Source organism: Carassius auratus, chromosome 13, assembly GCF_003368295.1.
Source record: "Carassius auratus strain Wakin chromosome 13, ASM336829v1, whole genome shotgun sequence".
Lineage (NCBI taxonomy): Eukaryota > Metazoa > Chordata > Actinopteri > Cypriniformes > Cyprinidae > Carassius > Carassius auratus.
This window is the reverse complement of record NC_039255.1, coordinates 12,530,380-12,547,736: the sequence shown is the minus strand read 5'-3', so window position 1 is coordinate 12,547,736 and position 17,357 is coordinate 12,530,380. Positions and strand designations below refer to the sequence as shown.

The 17,357-nt window shown below is 40.8% G+C and overlaps 2 protein-coding genes across 5 annotated transcripts in view; one reads left to right on the top strand and one right to left on the bottom strand.

The window, feature by feature from the left end:
* On the top strand, window positions 1-3,237 carry LOC113112705 (inactive dual specificity phosphatase 27). Of its 3 annotated transcripts, XM_026278484.1 has the most exons (8): window positions 12-110; window positions 273-408; window positions 520-648; window positions 733-950; window positions 1,352-1,568; window positions 2,255-2,404; window positions 2,528-2,745; window positions 2,941-3,237. In XM_026278484.1, the coding sequence occupies exons 2-8, from the start codon at window positions 392-394 to the stop codon at window positions 3,126-3,128; spliced, it is 1,137 nt and encodes a 378-aa protein (XP_026134269.1). In that variant the 5' UTR covers window positions 12-110; window positions 273-391; the 3' UTR covers window positions 3,129-3,237. The 3 variants fall into 3 exon arrangements, with proteins under 3 accessions (XP_026134268.1, XP_026134269.1, XP_026134267.1); XM_026278482.1 differs by having other exon boundaries at window positions 520-950; XM_026278483.1 differs by lacking the exon at window positions 273-408 and having other exon boundaries at window positions 1-110; window positions 520-950.
* Window positions 3,238-7,304: 4,067 nt separating this feature from the next.
* The window catches only part of LOC113112704 (histone acetyltransferase KAT6B-like), a 34,613-nt gene continuing 24,560 nt past the window's right edge, over window positions 7,305-17,357 (bottom strand). Inside the window, exons 9-17 of one of the 2 annotated variants that reach the window (XM_026278480.1) lie at window positions 16,335-16,435; window positions 16,031-16,172; window positions 15,512-15,673; window positions 15,153-15,246; window positions 14,121-14,352; window positions 13,749-13,905; window positions 12,204-12,455; window positions 11,284-11,560; window positions 7,305-11,187 (exon numbers count right to left, since the gene is read on the bottom strand). In XM_026278480.1, coding sequence (XP_026134265.1) covers window positions 8,573-11,187; window positions 11,284-11,560; window positions 12,204-12,455; window positions 13,749-13,905; window positions 14,121-14,352; window positions 15,153-15,246; window positions 15,512-15,673; window positions 16,031-16,172; window positions 16,335-16,435 — 4,032 coding nt within the window. In that variant the 3' untranslated portion in view covers window positions 7,305-8,572. The remainder of the gene's footprint in view (window positions 11,188-11,283; window positions 11,561-12,203; window positions 12,456-13,748; window positions 13,906-14,120; window positions 14,353-15,152; window positions 15,247-15,511; window positions 15,674-16,030; window positions 16,173-16,334; window positions 16,436-17,357) is intronic. The other variant, XM_026278481.1, reaches the window with a different exon arrangement.

The following is a 17,357-nucleotide window of genomic DNA, read 5'->3' as shown; positions in this document are numbered from 1 at the left end:
GCCTCCAGAGACATATCTGTGGACTGGCTGTCTACAGCGTCCCTGACCAAGGAGAGAAGAGCAGGCAATCTGAGAACGAGGGGAAAAAAAAGGGCCACCGGCTGCTAAATGTAAGTTCACAAAAGGAAAGGAGATTTTAGAGGCTTTTAGAATGTAGCATTTTGGTGTTTTGGACAGCTATTATGGAAGCTAACCTCACTGAATCGCTCACGGCTCTGGCTTCGCACGTTTTCTTTCCCACACCTGAGCTGTAAACACATTTGCCCCAACAGTCAAGAAATCCTAAGTGGAATGATATTCCATAAAAAGCCCTCAGTATTCATTTGAATGATGTTAAGAGCTGAAGTGGAGTGTCAATGTGCTCTCAGCCTCTTAGCAACAAGAAGATTTCATGAGCGATGGCCTCAGGTGGGCTCAGCTAGTTTGATGGGCTACTGGAGAAAGCCAACGTGATAATATCCAAATCCTTACTGCAATTTTTAAATAATAAAATGTACTATTAAAATATTTTTGGGCCAGGATGTCTCTCAAGGAGCTGTGTGCCTATGAAACACCATCCGTTGCCGAAATGCAGAACTTCCTGTTGACTGACAGACGGCCCACTGGACATGTCAACCAAGTGTGGCCTAATGTGTACATTGGCAATGAGTATGTATTATGTTTTCTGTTCAAATGGAAATTGAATGAAAACGTACAGAACTACGGATGTTCGCTGCGTTTGTGTTTTCTCAGGGTTGCGGCACGAGACAAGTCCATGTTGTATAATATGAGGATCACACACATCGTGAATGCTGCTAGTGGACCCCCTCATGTAAACACTGGAGCCCGCTTTTACAGAGACATGGATATTGATTACTATGGAGTGGAGGCTGATGATTCCCCGGATTTCATCATAAGAGTGCTTTTCTATCCCACAGCAAGGTTTATACGAGCAGCGTTGTCGAAAAACGGTGAGATAAATTGGAGGAAACATTCTCATGGACATTCTTAATGCAATATTCAATACCATATCACTGGCAAGTCTGTAACTATGGACAATATAAAAAAATTCCCCTGCTTGGGGAATGCTTTATTTTCCCACCCAAGTCGTGCACTACGACTTCCACAACACAACGAACATTGCCCTTTTTAATAAAAAAAAATGGCATGTTTCCATGTTTCTCTATTTTTATTTACTCCTTTTCAAATAGTTGTAGTTGTCTTCAGAAATGACAAATGTAATTAACTGTACAGGTATGTAAAAAAACATCATGTCTAATGGCACTGAAGCATTCTTTTGGCTATAGCCTATACTAAAAGGACGCATTTGTACAGTAAAGATATCATGCAATGATTCTGTTCTGCTCTTCAGGAAGAGTATTTGTCCATTGTCTGATGGGAGTGAGCCGCTCTGCCACCCTGGTGCTGGCCTTCCTCATGATCTGTGAGGATCTTACACTAATGGAGGCCATTAAAGCTGTACGGCAACACAGGGACATCTGTCCCAATCCTGGCTTTCTCAACCAGCTTCGACATCTTGACATGAGCCTCGTCCGAGAAAGGAAGAAAAAACTGGAAGCTTACAAATTGTAACTGAAAGCTTGGTAACAATGTGATGAATCCCATTTCAAGCGCACATCCCTTAAGGGCCTCCTTCCCCATGGCCTTGACCCAGTTCTATTGGGCCAGATCTTGTTTGCTTATATCCATTGTAGTGCAATGGCAAAGTGGGTATCAAAAAGCAAAACTGAAGGGTAGCAGGGTCGCGAAATAAATGACAGGTTTTTACATTTCTTTCAGATGAGTTATATTTCAGCAAGCGTGTTTGTTAAGTTTATTTTTTTTTCTGGAAGGAAATGAAACGTTGTGGCTTGCTTTTTATTATGGGAAGATGAATTCATGGCTACATGACTAAAGGGTCGGTCCCCTGTTGTGAGTTTCTAATGGGTATCATATGCGTCAACATATTTATGGTTTCTGGTCAAATCCACTGTATTGTAACCCACCTTTTTTTTTTTTTTTTATGAAATTGGTGACCAAACAACGTGATAAAAGAATTACAATTTCTCTGACCAGTGGAACAGACCAAAAATGTCACACTGTTCCATCTGAAATATATCTTTTCTTGTTGACAATGGAAATAAATGACACTATCCCATGAAAATGTGCACTGGTCATTCTACTCAGAACACATGCACTGAATTAACAGAATATAAGGCTATCACTGATTCCAGAGATTTCTAACTCTTTTTTTTTTTTTTTTTTTTTTTGACAGGAAAGCTCCTAAAGACAAACCGTCGGCCTCTCAAATGCAGGCAGTGTATGAGGCGCCATCTATATCAGATCTGCGGAGTCTGCTGCTGACAGACAGACAGACTTTCGGACCTGTCAGTCTTATCTGGCCCGGCCTGTACATCGGAGATGAGTAAGTACTGAGCAGTCACAGCCTTAAACTATAGCTGCCTGTGTCTGCAGTTTATTCTGTGTATGTAAATGATGTAGGCCTAATTAAAAACACAAAGACGTGTTAAACAGCCACTCATTTCAGGTCAACGGCTCGTGATAAAGGACTCCTCGCTGATCTGGGAATCACTCATGTTGTAAACTGTGCCGACGGGCCACATCGCATCAACACGGGTGCCCAGTTCTACTCAGACATGAGAATAAGTTACTGTGGAGTGGAGGCTTCAGATCACCCACAGTTTGATTTGAGCCAGTATTTCTGCTCCACTGCATCCTTCATTAAAGCCGCACTCACTCAAAATGGCAAGTCTTACTTCCTTGACCTTTTTCAGGCTAATTTTGTCAGTGATTGCATAGAAATTAAAATTAGCCGAGCAAAAGAATAAATGTAACAGTGCAAGGTCAGCGGCAATACAGTCATTTTAATAAGTGAAATATGTAAATGGTAACCAGTGTCAGAGATGCTGAATGAGTTAGGAAGTTATTTGTGTGCTGCAGGCAAAGTGCTGGTTCACTGTGCAATGGGAGTCAGTCGCTCCGGAGCCTTGGTCCTGGCCTTCCTCATGATGTGCGAGAACCTCACTCTTACGGACGCCATCATTGCTGTCAGGCTGAACAGAGACATCTGTCCCAACTCAGGCTTTCTAGAGCAGCTGAGAACTTTGGAGAACAATTTAAAGAGATAATTCTCTCAAAAATGAAGCTTCTGTCATTTACTTGTGTTCCTGTAGCTCAAGTGGTAGAGCATTGCGTTAACGAGGTTGGGGGTTCGATTTCCCCGGGAATACATGATAGGTAAAAATTGATAGCCTGAATGCTCTGTAAGTCACTTTGGATAAAAGCGTCTGCTAAATGCATTCATTTAATTTAATTATTAAAGAAAGTTTAGAAAAAGTGTACAGGATATATATATATATATATATATATATATATATATATATATATATATATATATATATATATATATATATAATTTTAATTTTTAAGAAAGTCATATAAGTCTGGAGTGATATGAGAAAGTAAATATGATGACATTTTGGTGACACCCTTTTAATGTGAACAAAAGCACTGAACAATCAAAACAAAAAAATGCTCAAAAATTTGGGGTTGGTAAGATCTTTTAATGATTTTATGTATGCAGTAATTTAGCTCCATATCAAATTATGAATCAACTTTCATGGAAGATGAACTGCTGTAATGTAGTGTGGCTGTAATGCTGTTTCAACAGAGAGAAGCTATAAATATTTAGAAGATCATTGTGCTGCTATCTCGGGCATGAAGAATGAACGTCACTCCCCACATACTGAGCACATATTTCTTTACATTTTCTGCATTTCACACATATGCTATAACATACTTTAAAGATGTATATAAAACAATGTCTAACGGAAATGTAGCTAGAGACTAAGTTTTTTTTTTTTTTGGAACGTGCTGGAATGATTTGAAATTCATGAAAATTAAGACCTCGTCTCACAGTAATACAGCTGCTTTTGTGGAAAAAAAATAAGATTTCAAGGTTGAAGAAATAAGTGAACCTGACAAAACAGTAAAAGGAATTCAACATCACCAATTTAATGACTTCCCTGTCAAGGTGAGTGATGGTGGTGACTGAGTATGAGAGGAGTGGAGAAAAAAAACATCCAGTGCTGATGGTTTTGAAAACCATCCCTCTCCGGAGATGATTCATGTGTCCTTTTCACATATCTGGGAAGCGAAAAGCAATTACCATTCCATTTGCAGCAGCCAAGCTCGCATTACAGAGACTGTGTTAAACTCGGTTCAAAAAAGAAACACCTTTTGGATTAAATTACAAGCACAGCTCTACAGAGATTTCCTATTTTTGTCAAATGTAGTCACTGGGCGCTAGGAAGGACAGCTGCCTGTAGGAGGGCTCGCAGCAGGCAGTGTAAGGAGGGAATAATTGGCTGTACCATCTCCTCTGGGACAAAAGTCAGATTCACTGGCCTTTGACTGAAGCTGCCATCTTCCTCCCTTGTATCTGTCACGAACCATAAACATGACAACACAAGCACGATCTGTGATGAGAACATGATTTTTTTTTCATATTTGCATAATGATGTGATATTCCACTCCTCAAGGCTATGGGGAATGTTTGAGGGGTGTCTTATTGATAAAAAGTTTGAGCAGGAGCTAGCATGCTGCACAGAGATATACAAACAAGCTTTCCGTTCATAACAAAGGTTTATACTCACAGTGAGGGACCATTTTCACATTTCTGGTTTTGGCATGTTCTAAATAAATTTGAACAGGGTTAATGTCTACAGACATTTGAGGGAGGGCAAATATCTTTTTTTTTTCCCATTGCTTCAATATTCCAAAAACATGGGAATATAAAGCAATATAGTGTCACAAATATAAATACTTTCTAAAAAAAAACACTAAAAAACCTCCAAAAACAACCTTCTCCTAGAAATACCATTTATGCCAATTAATGTCTGTTTTAGTTAGCTTATTACAATTACTCGATAAGCCTGATTAGCTTAATTGATATACATTTGTACTTACCCTGCATGTATTCACAACTTTCTTTAATGTAATTATGTAATTTCACTTATTACAATGAATGAGGTTTAATTATTCATTTATTAAGTTTATCTAGTGCAAGAAATTAGTCAAATTTTAGTATGCACTATATAGTATCTATATGTATATTTTAATGTAACTTGTGTGTACTTGGTATAAATAATACCTAATGGATGATGGACACCCAATTTCTCATGAAATCATGACAGCGAGCGTTGGCAACACAGGCTCAACTTCATGCAAACAAGCAGCTGTGAGGGGACGATCAGTGTGAACGCAGAAAGTGATCCACAGCAGGGAGATGCAGATAGTTCCTCAGGGGCAGGGGCTCAAATATGTGTGTGTGTGTGAAACTTTTGGATACATATATTTTATTTCTGTGATGCAAAACTGAGTTTTCAGCATCATTACTCCAGTCTTCAGTGCCACATGATCCTTCAGAAATCATTCTAGTAAGCCGATTTATTATCATTGCTGGAAACAGAATTTTGGACCGAATACATGGTGCTGTATTTGTGTCTATAGTCGGGGGTCGCAAATGCGCCACTCCCCTCATCAGCTCCTGCACTGCATTTTGCTAAGGTCACAACTCATAGATCAATAGGCTAAAAATATCATTTCAAATGTGCAAGCTATTCTGGGCCAAGCAGACATGCAGCGTCTGGTCGGTACAAACAGACCACCCCAGGCTGTTAATATTGGAGGCAAGAACTAGACCATTATGGGGACAAATGTAATCTTTTTTCAATTTTACACATACGATCACTGATATACTAAGTGGTACTTTGGAAATCCAATCTTTTGAATGTTTTGAAGAGAGAAGAGCAATTGTTCAGATCACAGGCAATACAGGCCCTGTAAACCAGCCCCTAAATATAGAAAGCCAGGTTTCAACTAGCTTTTAAAATGCACAATCTACTGCAAATTGACATCTGTTTTGACAGAGCATTTCAACTGTTATATCTGTGTAATCAATCATGCATACCCGCAATGACAATGTTTTAAGACACTGAAAACAGAAGCCTTGTGAAAATAATAAGTAAAGTGCTTGCTTTCAGGCTGAACTAATCAAAAACAGCATTGATAGCTTTTACAGGTCCCCTATTAGCTGCATTAAAACTGTAACATACAATTAGAAGACAAATGTTGCATGTTCTTTTTTTTTCTTACTCTCCAAGGCATAATAATACATGTTAAGCAACAGGAAATAAAGTAGATGGCCTATAAAGAACACTAACACTAGTACAAATTCATTTTAAAAAAGTGACTGTACACGAGCATTTCAGCTGCATGGCCAGGAGAATATACATAGATCTGGTCAATGTCTAAATTAGAAAAAAGATATTAAAGCTACTAGCATCACTTATGTCAAATAGATTATGTAAAACGTTTAAGTTGGGGAGGTTGAAGTATCTGGTTCGATGTTAGACAGCTCTAGATTGCCATCAGTTTCATCGCAGCAGAGGGGAAACGGAATAACGTTGCTAATGCTACCTAGGCTTGAACATTGATTACTATGGACTGGAGAGGAGACAAAAGACTTAGCTACATTAAACCTCTCAGAGTTTCTCTACCCTGGAGCTCCATTTATTGACCATGCACTCAGCAAAGCAGAAAGTAAGTAAAGAGAGAGACGGGGCATGTTAAATCTCTTTAGATAAGAGGGAAGTAACAGGTATTCAAGGACTCTATCAAGTGAGCTCTATAGAATTTAAATGAGCTGCCCAAACAGCCGAACTGATGCTCTGTTGATGGATTATTAGCATGCTCAGCACTAATATCAGTGACTGAGATACATTCTTTTGTGTATGGATACTATAACCCAACGGAAAATGGAAGGAGACCTCAAATTCAATTGGATTATTATTGCTGTTCTTTAGTTTTTAGGCCATTTGACTTGAAGTCAAGTTAGTTCAAGATTTAAGGAATGGTTCGTTTATTGATTAAACATAAGGAAATATGCAGCAATTTCTTTCAGACACACAGCCAGATACTTTCTGGGGTGTAATTAATGATTTGTAATGTTTGTATGGCAGGATAAAATGGTCTAAATAATAAAGAGGTACTTCCTTTGGCTCTATTTGTCCTCAAGGACATTACTGGTTCATTTTTAATGCAAAGGCAGTTGTGTTGTTTCATTAGATACATGTTAGTGATTTCTAGCTAAATTGATCAATCCATCTACAGAGAAAAGCATTCGTTTCTCTATTCAGTAGTCCTTGCACTCTACAAGATTGCTTCCAACCATAACAATACATCTGAAAATCTGTTGGCTGTAACGGATCCTTTCAAGAAAGAAAGTACGAGTCACAATGAGCAGGAGATGAAAACGGAGCCCATACACACTTTAAAGTCTGTCAGTGGCTCATCATAATTTATTTTCTGCTAAAATGTACAGCATTTAATTGACCAACTAAAAAGGTAACTCATAAATACAGGACTGTTGCTCTGTTAATTAGTACAATCAGGATATCCCTCTTACGTCAAACTGCCATTCTGTACAGGTACAAAGGCTACAAAATAAGCTATACAAACAGACACAGATACAATTTACCTTTTTACATGCCATCTGTTTTGTCTATCAACAAGGCTACTGCTCTACATTTCAGTAAAATATAAATCAGATGTTTTATAAAGATTAAAAAAAAAATCTACAGATGGAATGAAAGTTTAAAGGCATTTCATAAAAGACCAACTTTGGAGTAAATTGACACTCATAATCACTTTGCAACTCTGCCCCATTTGAAATGTTTGCGTTTACCCTCCGCCTTTGATTTAGATTTCTACATGTACAAATACTGACACTGACTGTTCTTTGCTATTGGGACAGAAATTGCTTTAAGTTGTATAAAAACAGAAAGCTGCCTCAGGTAAAGAAACTTGTTATAAAGTAACAAATTATACACAATTAGCAATAGAATCTTCCAAGCCAAACGGGACAATGTTTTCAAATCTTTACAGTATTAGAATCAACAAAAATAGAGTTTAATTTGTCCTTCCATATGAGGCAAACCTAACCAAGGCCATACATTTAATATAAAATTGCTTGCTATTTAAGCACAACACTGTACAGTACTACTTTGATGCACTGTCACTAACAAAGACATTATAGCATGCTAAGTGTAACCTTACATTTAAAAAAATATAAAAGTAGATTTACAATAATTTAAATAATAGGAAGGCATGAGTACAGACTTACATATATAACCTTGCGATTGCTAAAGGTACATTGAAAAGGCTCTTTTGTCCAAAAACATACATTGCAGGCACATTTAAAGGTTCCATAATGCAGGTTCCAACTTAAAGAAAATGTAACCTCCATTCAACTGCAATGCAGTTCGGGGGAGATTTACGCTTACATAAATGTTACATTTTAAATCTGATGCTGTAAGGCTTCCCCTAAACAGGGGAAAAAAGCTAAAATTTAGCCAATAAACAAAACTTTTTTTGCATTCTTACCAAGTGCTGGTTCTTTCAGAAAGATCCATAAAAGCGAACATTGACTATGAAAATAAGAACAAACTAAATAACTCAAGTCAACTAGCTGACTTTGCAACATCATGACCCTTCACTTTCAGGTCGCTGATTATCGTCTCATATAAGGCCCGTTTAAGGGTTGTTTGGACATGCCAGTGTTCACATAACCATGATGACTTGCTGGGCTGTACATCATATTGCCATGAGGAGGAGCCTGCATGGGCTGCTGTGGGTAAGGCTGAGTACCCATCATGCCCATCTGCATAGAGTACTGTGGAGATTGATTCATATAGGTAGGATTGCCATGGTAGCCTCCGTTCATCATGGGCTGCGTCACTCTGTAAGTGTTCATCGCCATATTGACGTTCACGTTCATCGAGTTGACATTGTAACCCGGGGCGGGCATGAGGTTTACTCCCATGTTCATCCGCGGCGGCATAGCCAGCGTCCGCCCAGGAGCCTGCATGGCTACAGTCTGAGGACCCCTACCGTACATCTGCTGCTGGTGGTGGGGCTGCAGAGGGGCCGATTTGGAGCGGATGGACACGGGGTGGTGGTGGTGATTCTTGGGGGCCATTTGCGTTTGCAGTCTCTGAGACTGGGCCATGTTCATGTTGGGTGTAGCCATGTTGCGCTGCAGCATCATGGGCGGCGGTGTCATGTTGGGGGGAGGAGTCACAGTAGCCTGTGACTGAGGACCTCCACCAGGTTGCGACAGTGACACCAGCGAGGGATTGTGAGGACCGAGTTGTGTGGACAATGATCCGTTGTTGTTTGCATAGGATGAGATGGTGTGTGAGGCAGAATGGCTGAAGGGCAAAGAGTGGTCCATGAGAGTATTCGTGAGCTGTTGTAGCTTATGCAGGCTGAACGTAGCTGAGTGCTGACCATAGTGTCCACCGCCATACTCTCCCTGGCCCATTCGGTCGTACAGGCCCAGGTTGCTGGAGGGATTGTTGGATTCTGGGATGTCTGGCAGCTGCATGGGTGGAGGGAAACTGGGCGGCATGGAGCAGTGCGACAGAGGCTGCTGGTACTGGTGTTGTGGGTGTTGGTGATGTTGATGGTGTGGATGGTGCTGGTGATGGCTGTGGTGGTGACTGTGGCTATGCCCGTGCCCATGGCCGTGTGGATGGCTGGGCTGCCTCTCCGGCACGCAGCCTTGCGGAGACTTCACACTGCATCCCTGAGGGGAGCTCATGCTGGCTTGCTGGAGCATGCTGCAAGAGCCAGTATTGTTCACTACAGGACCGGCCATCTGCTGGGACACAGCACAGCTGCTCTGACTGTGGCTGCCACCGGAGGAGAGGTTGCCATAGGAACAGCTGCTCTGAGAGGAGGCGCCCGCTCCTGCTCCCGTGCCACAAATGCTGTTACCCAGTGTTGAGTCGTAACTACTGGGATTTTCATAATTCTCGGTGGTGCTCTCAATGCTACCTAGGTCACTGAAGCCACTGTCCACCACCTGCTGAGAATGGTCTGACACAGAGGGCACATCCATAATTGGACTAGTCTCCATGTTGTTATGAAGCGAGTGCACGGAGACAGTGCCCTGATCAGGACTGATCTGTGTGTAACCACTTTCTAAAATGGACACTGCTGGACTGTTGACTGATCGTACAGATTGGCTCGGGTGAGAATGGACAGAAGACAGAGGACTGCTGTGATCAGACTGCTGGCAGTCATCCACGGGAGTCATCTGAGGGCTCTGCTCAACATGAACATACCGCTGTAGGCTGTGGCAGGCCTCCTGAGTTTCCACACAATCCTGAAAGTGCCTCTCCTGCTCAGACTCTTGAGTCAGAGACTGCACTGCTTGGGCAGTCTCCATGTCAAGCTCAGGGCAAATGTTATGGTCCTCCTTTATTGCTGGGGTCAACGGGCCCATATGCTTTTCTTCAGGCCTCTGACTGTTATCCTCTTCCTCTGTTTCTGAGTCTGGAGGATGATCAGAGTCCACAGTGTCACCCTGATGCACGTCCAAGTTCAAGAGAGTGCTTTCAGTTCCAAGCTCCTCTAAGCAATGAGGCGGTGGGTCCACAGGGCTCGGCTGCAATTCAGGATTTTTATTGTTGTTACTAGGAGTTGGAACTGGCTCTGGGTCTTCCATAAGGTCTCTTTCTGGTAGTGGCACCGGGTTGTCTATTCTCTGCTCATGGCTGTCATCCTCATCATCCGCATCATGATCATCCACATGAGATGGTTCTGGCTCTTCGTCTTCATCCTCTTCTTCATCTCGTTTACCTGAGCCCTTACCAACCCTGCCTTCTGCTTCACCCTCTGGCTTCAGGTCTTTGACTTCCTCTGTATTTTGAGAGGACTCTTCAGCATCGTCTATTGGACCTGATTTTCTCTCACTGGTCTCATCACCACAGGGTGAATTTTCCACCGAGTCAGATTTGTCTGATGACCCGTTCTCATTTACTTTGTGAGACTCAGATGGCTCAGGACTGTGGGGCTCTGAATCGCAGGGGTCCAGCTCTGGGTCCTCTGGTCTGGGATTTCTAATCGACTTGCATTGTCCTGAGAAGGAAGCAGGGCTGGCATCCTGCTCCTCTTCTTGCTCCTGCTCCACTGTGACCATTGGCGTCTCAGGAGGTGTGTAGAGGTTGAGCTTAAAGCCCATTTTGCGTTCCTTTAGTCTCCATTTAGGAGGGCCTCTCTTGACACCTTTGGGCCAGCCTTTCTTCCGTTTTAGAGGTCGAGGATTGTCCTTTTTCACTGCTTCAGAAACACCAAAAAAAAATGTCCCATGTTACCTTCTCTTTCAAATATGCAAACAAAGCAGTATGTTGTAAATATTAACATTTATGGTTTTACCTTCCACATTCCCTGCTTCTTTAGATTGATTGGAGTGATTGTCATCTTCATATCTCCTTGGTCTTCCAGGCCGACGCATGTGTAATCTCTGGCTCTTCTCCTCTTCCTCATCCTCGCTGCCACCCCTCCTGCTGGGCTGCGGCAGAGGGCTTTCCACATCAGAGTTTTCGAACGGCTCGTCTAACACCTCTGTTCTCTCTGAGATGGTCTCGGTTGTGACACTGCTGTTGATTCGTGTTCTCCTTCGCCCTCTCTTCCGTCGAAGAGTTGGTGCATGCTAAGAAACACAAACAAACAAATTTAAGGGGGCTATTCACTAAACGGAGAACTGACTAATGTTTGTTTGAGAATGGAATAAATACAGTGAGATGTCCAAGACCGTTAGACTTAACAACTGCCACTTTTTTGTCAAATTGTCCCATATGCCCTTTAATCCAAAAAGCAGAGGTTTGGAGGAGACAGATAGTCAAGGGTGATGCTAAACATAGGGAAATGTGGCTCCATTGTGAATGGCTTGCTTCAAGATCTAAATGCAAAAGCCCATCATTTAGACCTCAGTGCCTACACCACAGGCCATTCATTTGGAAAGCTTAGCCTGCCCAAAACCCCAAATGAGTGTGTGCAGAATCAAGCTGACCGCAAGTTCCTCACAACATATTCTCCCCCAGGCTTTCTGGGATAGCAGTACCCCAGTGCAAATAATCTGCAGTATTACTTGGTGATACAGAACCAAGATCTCCCACACAAATCATGAAAGCTATATTACTTATAATTATGGACTTAAGGACTGATGGAAATTTCTGGCAAATGGATAGCTTTGGATCTTTTTCCATCCAACTAAATACGCCTCCCAAATGATGAAGGAAATTCAATGTGAACAATTGTAGATGCAAAGAAAACTAGAAGATTCTGATCTTTACCTTTCGCTTGAGCCCCTGCCCCGACTGGGATTTGATTGCACTGTCTTCACCATCGTTGTCTTCATCATCGTCATCATCATCACTGCTTTCTTCACTCACTTTGAAATCTTTCCCAGCACTGTTGGCAAACAGTGGGTCTGAGTATCTTCTGCTGACGTTCTTGCATTTGGTTAGTGGAGGTCTTGTGCTACTGTAGCCCATCCCCATTGTCAAATTCCTGGTTGACGCACTACACCCCGCACGACGGTCCGCCTGTTACGCCACAAAAACACAAACATGCGCTTGTTTGAGTCACTCTGTACAGGCTGAAGCCAAGCAGACAAATAACATCTCAGTTATCCATTTTGCTTCCGCAGCGCCCCTGCAGTGCAGAGATTGTCTCTTGATTAGCCGTTGATCTCAGCAACATTTATTTTTAAGCGGCTGTGGAAGATTACATTTCATGGGATATTCAGAGGCATTAATAATACAGGGCTTTGATTTAGGTCGCTCAGGAAGCTGGGTTACTGTTGAAAGTGCTTTCAGCTATCTCTGTGAACTCACCCTGAACTCCTGAAAGGCAAACGATGGGATAAATTTAGCTCACTTTTCATGCAGGCATCATCTTTTAGCTAATAATGCAGAGCCAAGTAAGGAATGAGTGATCACCATGATCTGCTTATTGAATAGGTTTGAATTTTAAAACATAAGCTTTGCTTTTAGACAGCCACCAGAGCAGTCTTTGATCATCTAACCAACAAGAGTCGAGTTCAGCATTATGCAAAGAGAGTCAGGTGGTGTCAATAAAAGGAAACAATAAAGGGGCATTTAACAAAATCTGCTGTTTCCACTGCGATATCTGCAAACATTAATAATGCAGACAAAACAGTGATTTAATGCGAGACTGTAATTGTAGTGTGGACTTCAAGTCATCCTGTGGAATGAACTGATCACGCCTCTGTATGCGTCAAGAAAACCACCTAGATATTTGTTGTAGAGTTATATAAAGCTTGTTGCAGAGGATTCATTCTCTATGGATTAAGAAACAGTATTAATGCACAGTGCCTACTTCTGGGGGCTTTTTTGACATTTGAAACAATATAGGTATACATATAGGTGTCTGTGATTAGCTACACCAAGAGCACTGATAGGGAGTAGAAAGTCTTACAAGATATGCATTAAAAAATAAGTAATCTGAGCAAATAGTACATCAAGTAGCACACTGCCATAGATTTTTTCTTTGTCTGTGGACAAAGTCAATAGAAAGAAGAATGAGAGAAGCCTGATTTTCTGTCAAATCAAACTTGAAAGCTCTGAATATAAATCAGTATTAAAAGATCATCATAGCGACTGCAGGGTAAAACAAAAATATGGTTTTAACCAGATTTCACTTATCGATTTATTTGTACTGGCTCAATAAAGGGAAATTTAGCAAAGAAAAATCCTTGATAGTTTGGCTTTAAGTATTAGAGCACTCTGTACTTGGACAGACAAACAAATAAAAACTGGGTTCCCTAAAATCAGTTGTGTTCAGTCCCTGATCAAATAGTGAATAGACCTTTAGCCCTGTGCTATAGCCCTCTTCAGCTCCCCTGGTGGGCTTCTGCAGACTGAAACTGGTGTCCAGCTCAGGCAGTCAGGGTCAACCTCATGAAGCCGTGGCTTCATTCTCAGTCTGTCCATGTGCTCCTCAATTAGCTGATGTCTCCGGATGATTATAAACCTAGACAAACATATCATTTTAAACATTATATATAATACTAAAAACTGTTTTTGTGAAACAAGTAGGCAAAACTATAATTCAGTATTGATGCACATGCAAAAATTGATATAATTGTGGCTTTAATTAAATATATTGAAATCTAATAATGTCTTCAGAGATAACGCAGTACACTGAAAGCATGTGAGATTGACCGATACCACCACAGTCAAACCCACCTGCCATCCTGGAAATCAATCATGTTGAGCTGCTGAAGTGTGGTAGCGATGTCATGTGGACACATGCCCGTGGCTCGGCTCATTCCCCTGATGCTGACACTCTTATCTGGGTGGTTGTGCAGGTACTCCAATATGACACTTTTCCAATAAGCCAAGTAGGACAGACGACCCAGATCTGATAGAGGCTTCTCTGGGGAGCCAGCCTGGCCCTCTAGCCTGGAAAGTAAGTAACCTGGAAAGACAGAAAAAGACACAAAGAGAGGAGATGAGAAACGATTGTTTATGAGTATTGTTGTCAGATCGGATCGAGTGTCACTCAGACAAAACATAAAACAACTCAATCACAATTTATGACGACAAGTAGTGATGGTTCTACGCAGCTTCTTAAGGTTTTGAGGAATATTTCACAAGCTTGGATTAAATAATATTTAAAAAAAAAACAAAATTGGTGTTATTTGTAAGAAATTTAACAATTATAGTTTTGATTCTAATGGCTAAAGACTTGCCTCAGTTATTGTGATGTCAGTGTTACATTAAAACAGTATTACAGTACAGTATTTTATTAATGGATAAAAATAGAGAAGACCATTACAAACCAGTCCAAGTACCGATAGACACGCACACAAATATAAATTTGTAATTTAAATTGTACACTGACTCGTAAGAGTTATTAATTTACATATCAAATTATGCAATTATTGGTTAAAGTTTGAGCTAATCCTGCACTAAGCAAAGTCAGATTTAGATAATTACTTATACTTCAAGTATTTTTTCCAAGACTTTTGCATTAAAGTATGCTAATTCTACACAGAGAGCAAATCAAAACATTCACAAGCAAACAAATGATCTCATGTAGTACATTCAACAGCATATAAAAGATATACAAACCAAGTACACTATTCTTTCTATCATGACTGTCTAGTCTGAACAGATCCTCTTTTTGCTTTCATGCAAAGAAGCAACCTTTCATGTTGCAAACAATTTAATGCTCACATTTCCTAAAACTTCCAAACCAATTAACGAATAACTTACTGAAATCAATGAGGAACCTCCCAAATCCTTGCCTTTGGTACTGAGGCATGATCATTATGCAGGAGACATTGTACTTCTGCTGGCAAAGCTTTTCCTTTGGGAGAGAAAGAGAGAAAGATAGAGTGTGTCAGCACACTGCCAACGCATGCATTCACTGCACCTGCCATTGTCCTGAACTGAACCAAACAACCACACAAAACCCTTCAAACATATTTCAGAAAAGGTTCAGATCCAAAACAGGCACCGTACAAGAAATTCTTCAGAAGCCCACTAGATAACCCACTGTTACTCTTACTGTACTTCACTGTCATAGGATTACATATATAATTCATATTGCATCTATTTAAATGTTGCAATACCTTTGAGAAGTATCCAACAAGATGACAACCCTTCTCATCATTCTGTGTTAGAACATAGAAGAGAAAAGGCTCCACATCGTAATACAATGTCTTGTGGTCCAGAAAAAGTTTTGCAAGCAAACAAAGGTTTTGGCAGAAAATTTTGCTGACATTTCCATCAACCTGGGCAAAGAGGACAAAAAAGAAAACAATTAAATCTACATGTCAAGTTCACAATTCATAAACGGAGTGCAATGAAAGGACTTAAAACACTTTTGGGAGGACTACTAGGTTTTTGATGCATTTACTGTTCACTAGACAAACAAGATACAGAGTCCTTGAGGAATTGGCTTAATCTGACATGATTAATCCACAAAAATCCAGTTCTGAGATGTGTCTTTCAACAAGCGTCGCACTTCATAGCCTTTAATCTCTGGACATAACCCGCTCTTGTTTTAATTGCAAATGCAGATGATGAATTAGGAAGCGGATGAAGATGTGCATGTGCCCCTTGTGCAAGAATTTAGAGCATAAACTGACCTCAAACACAGAGAGGTTATCCTTCCTGTAGATCTCATTAGCTGGAGGGTGAAACCACCCACATTTCTTTGAATGCCTCTGCAGAATGTCCTGGCTTTTCACATACTTTAAGCAGAACTCGCAGAGATAAAGCTTCGGTAATCTGAGAAGGTGAGCAGCAGTTAATTATAACGAAAAATGTGGCATAAGTTACAAAAGCAGGGAGAAACTCTAAATCACACACTAGTTTACATTTGCTTAAGCCTGTATCTGGCAAACATTTTTAAAACTGCATGGGAATTTTTTTTTTTAATTTTAGACTTACCTTGAGTATTCTGGAGGGTATGGCGAGGAATACCAAGTTTGTATTTCATATTGCCCAAACTCAATCAAAGGAGGGGATTGTCCTTGATCACCACCAGTTTTCTGTTTTTGAAATAAATTATAAGTTAGAAACCGAATTAATGCTCTAATTAAACCCACCTAATCGAGCCAAGGTTGTTTTGCTGGTCTAATGTGACTTAAGATGGAATCCCGGAAGGAAAAATACACAGAACCTCTATAAAACCAGCCAAAGACCAGACTGGGAGACCAGGTAATAGGGTAGCACAACATAGGTTGAATAATAGTAATACAAATAAAATCGTAGGGGTGTAACGGTACGTGTATTCGTACTGGACCGTTTCGGTACAGGGCTCTCGGTACGGTGCATGTGTGTACCGAATGAATGAATGCAATATTTTGTTCGCGGAACATAAGTACATTTTCGTGTTTCCAAACGAACATATTAAGTTGCGGTAGTCTCCGCGTTCAGCGCAAATCCCGCACTGCAGTTGATTCTAATGTGACACACTGGCTGCATGGCATGAGCGTGCGTTTCTGCTGCCTTGCGTTTTCTGTGTCTTTACACACCAGAATCGTGCCTGGCGCGTTGCTGCTGCTATAGGTGACAGAGGGAGACCGCCGACAGACCAGGATCTTGTCTTCACGACAACAATATCTATATTTCAAGCTGAGCATAAATATAAAGCCTACTGATAAAGGACACCGTCAACAGTATTGACGGCAAAATAGACTATTTGACAGGTGCAATATGCCAGTGTGTCACTGGCCTAAGGTTTTCAAAAGGCATCACGCGAGTGTGAACATCACTACAACTAGGGAAAAAATGATTTTAATTCAAACGCAGCTCCCGTCGGCATTTAAACAGACCTTTGCTCTTCATTCCGATCGGTCCAATGCAATAACAAAATCTGAGCAGGTCTAAAAACTGAAACTGATGCTGCACTTTACACTTTGGAAAAGATATATATATATATATATATATTTTTTATATATATTAGCAGAC

What these genes read in the sequence shown, in the direction of transcription:
- LOC113112705 (XM_026278482.1), top strand. An exon ending in GGCCTGTACATCGGAGATGA is followed by an intron (nt 2,405 to 2,527) that starts GTAAGTACTGAG and finishes CACTCATTTCAG; the next exon opens with GTCAACGGCTCGTGATAAAG. An exon ending in AGCCGCACTCACTCAAAATG is followed by an intron (nt 2,746 to 2,940) that starts GCAAGTCTTACT and finishes TGTGTGCTGCAG; the next exon opens with GCAAAGTGCTGGTTCACTGT.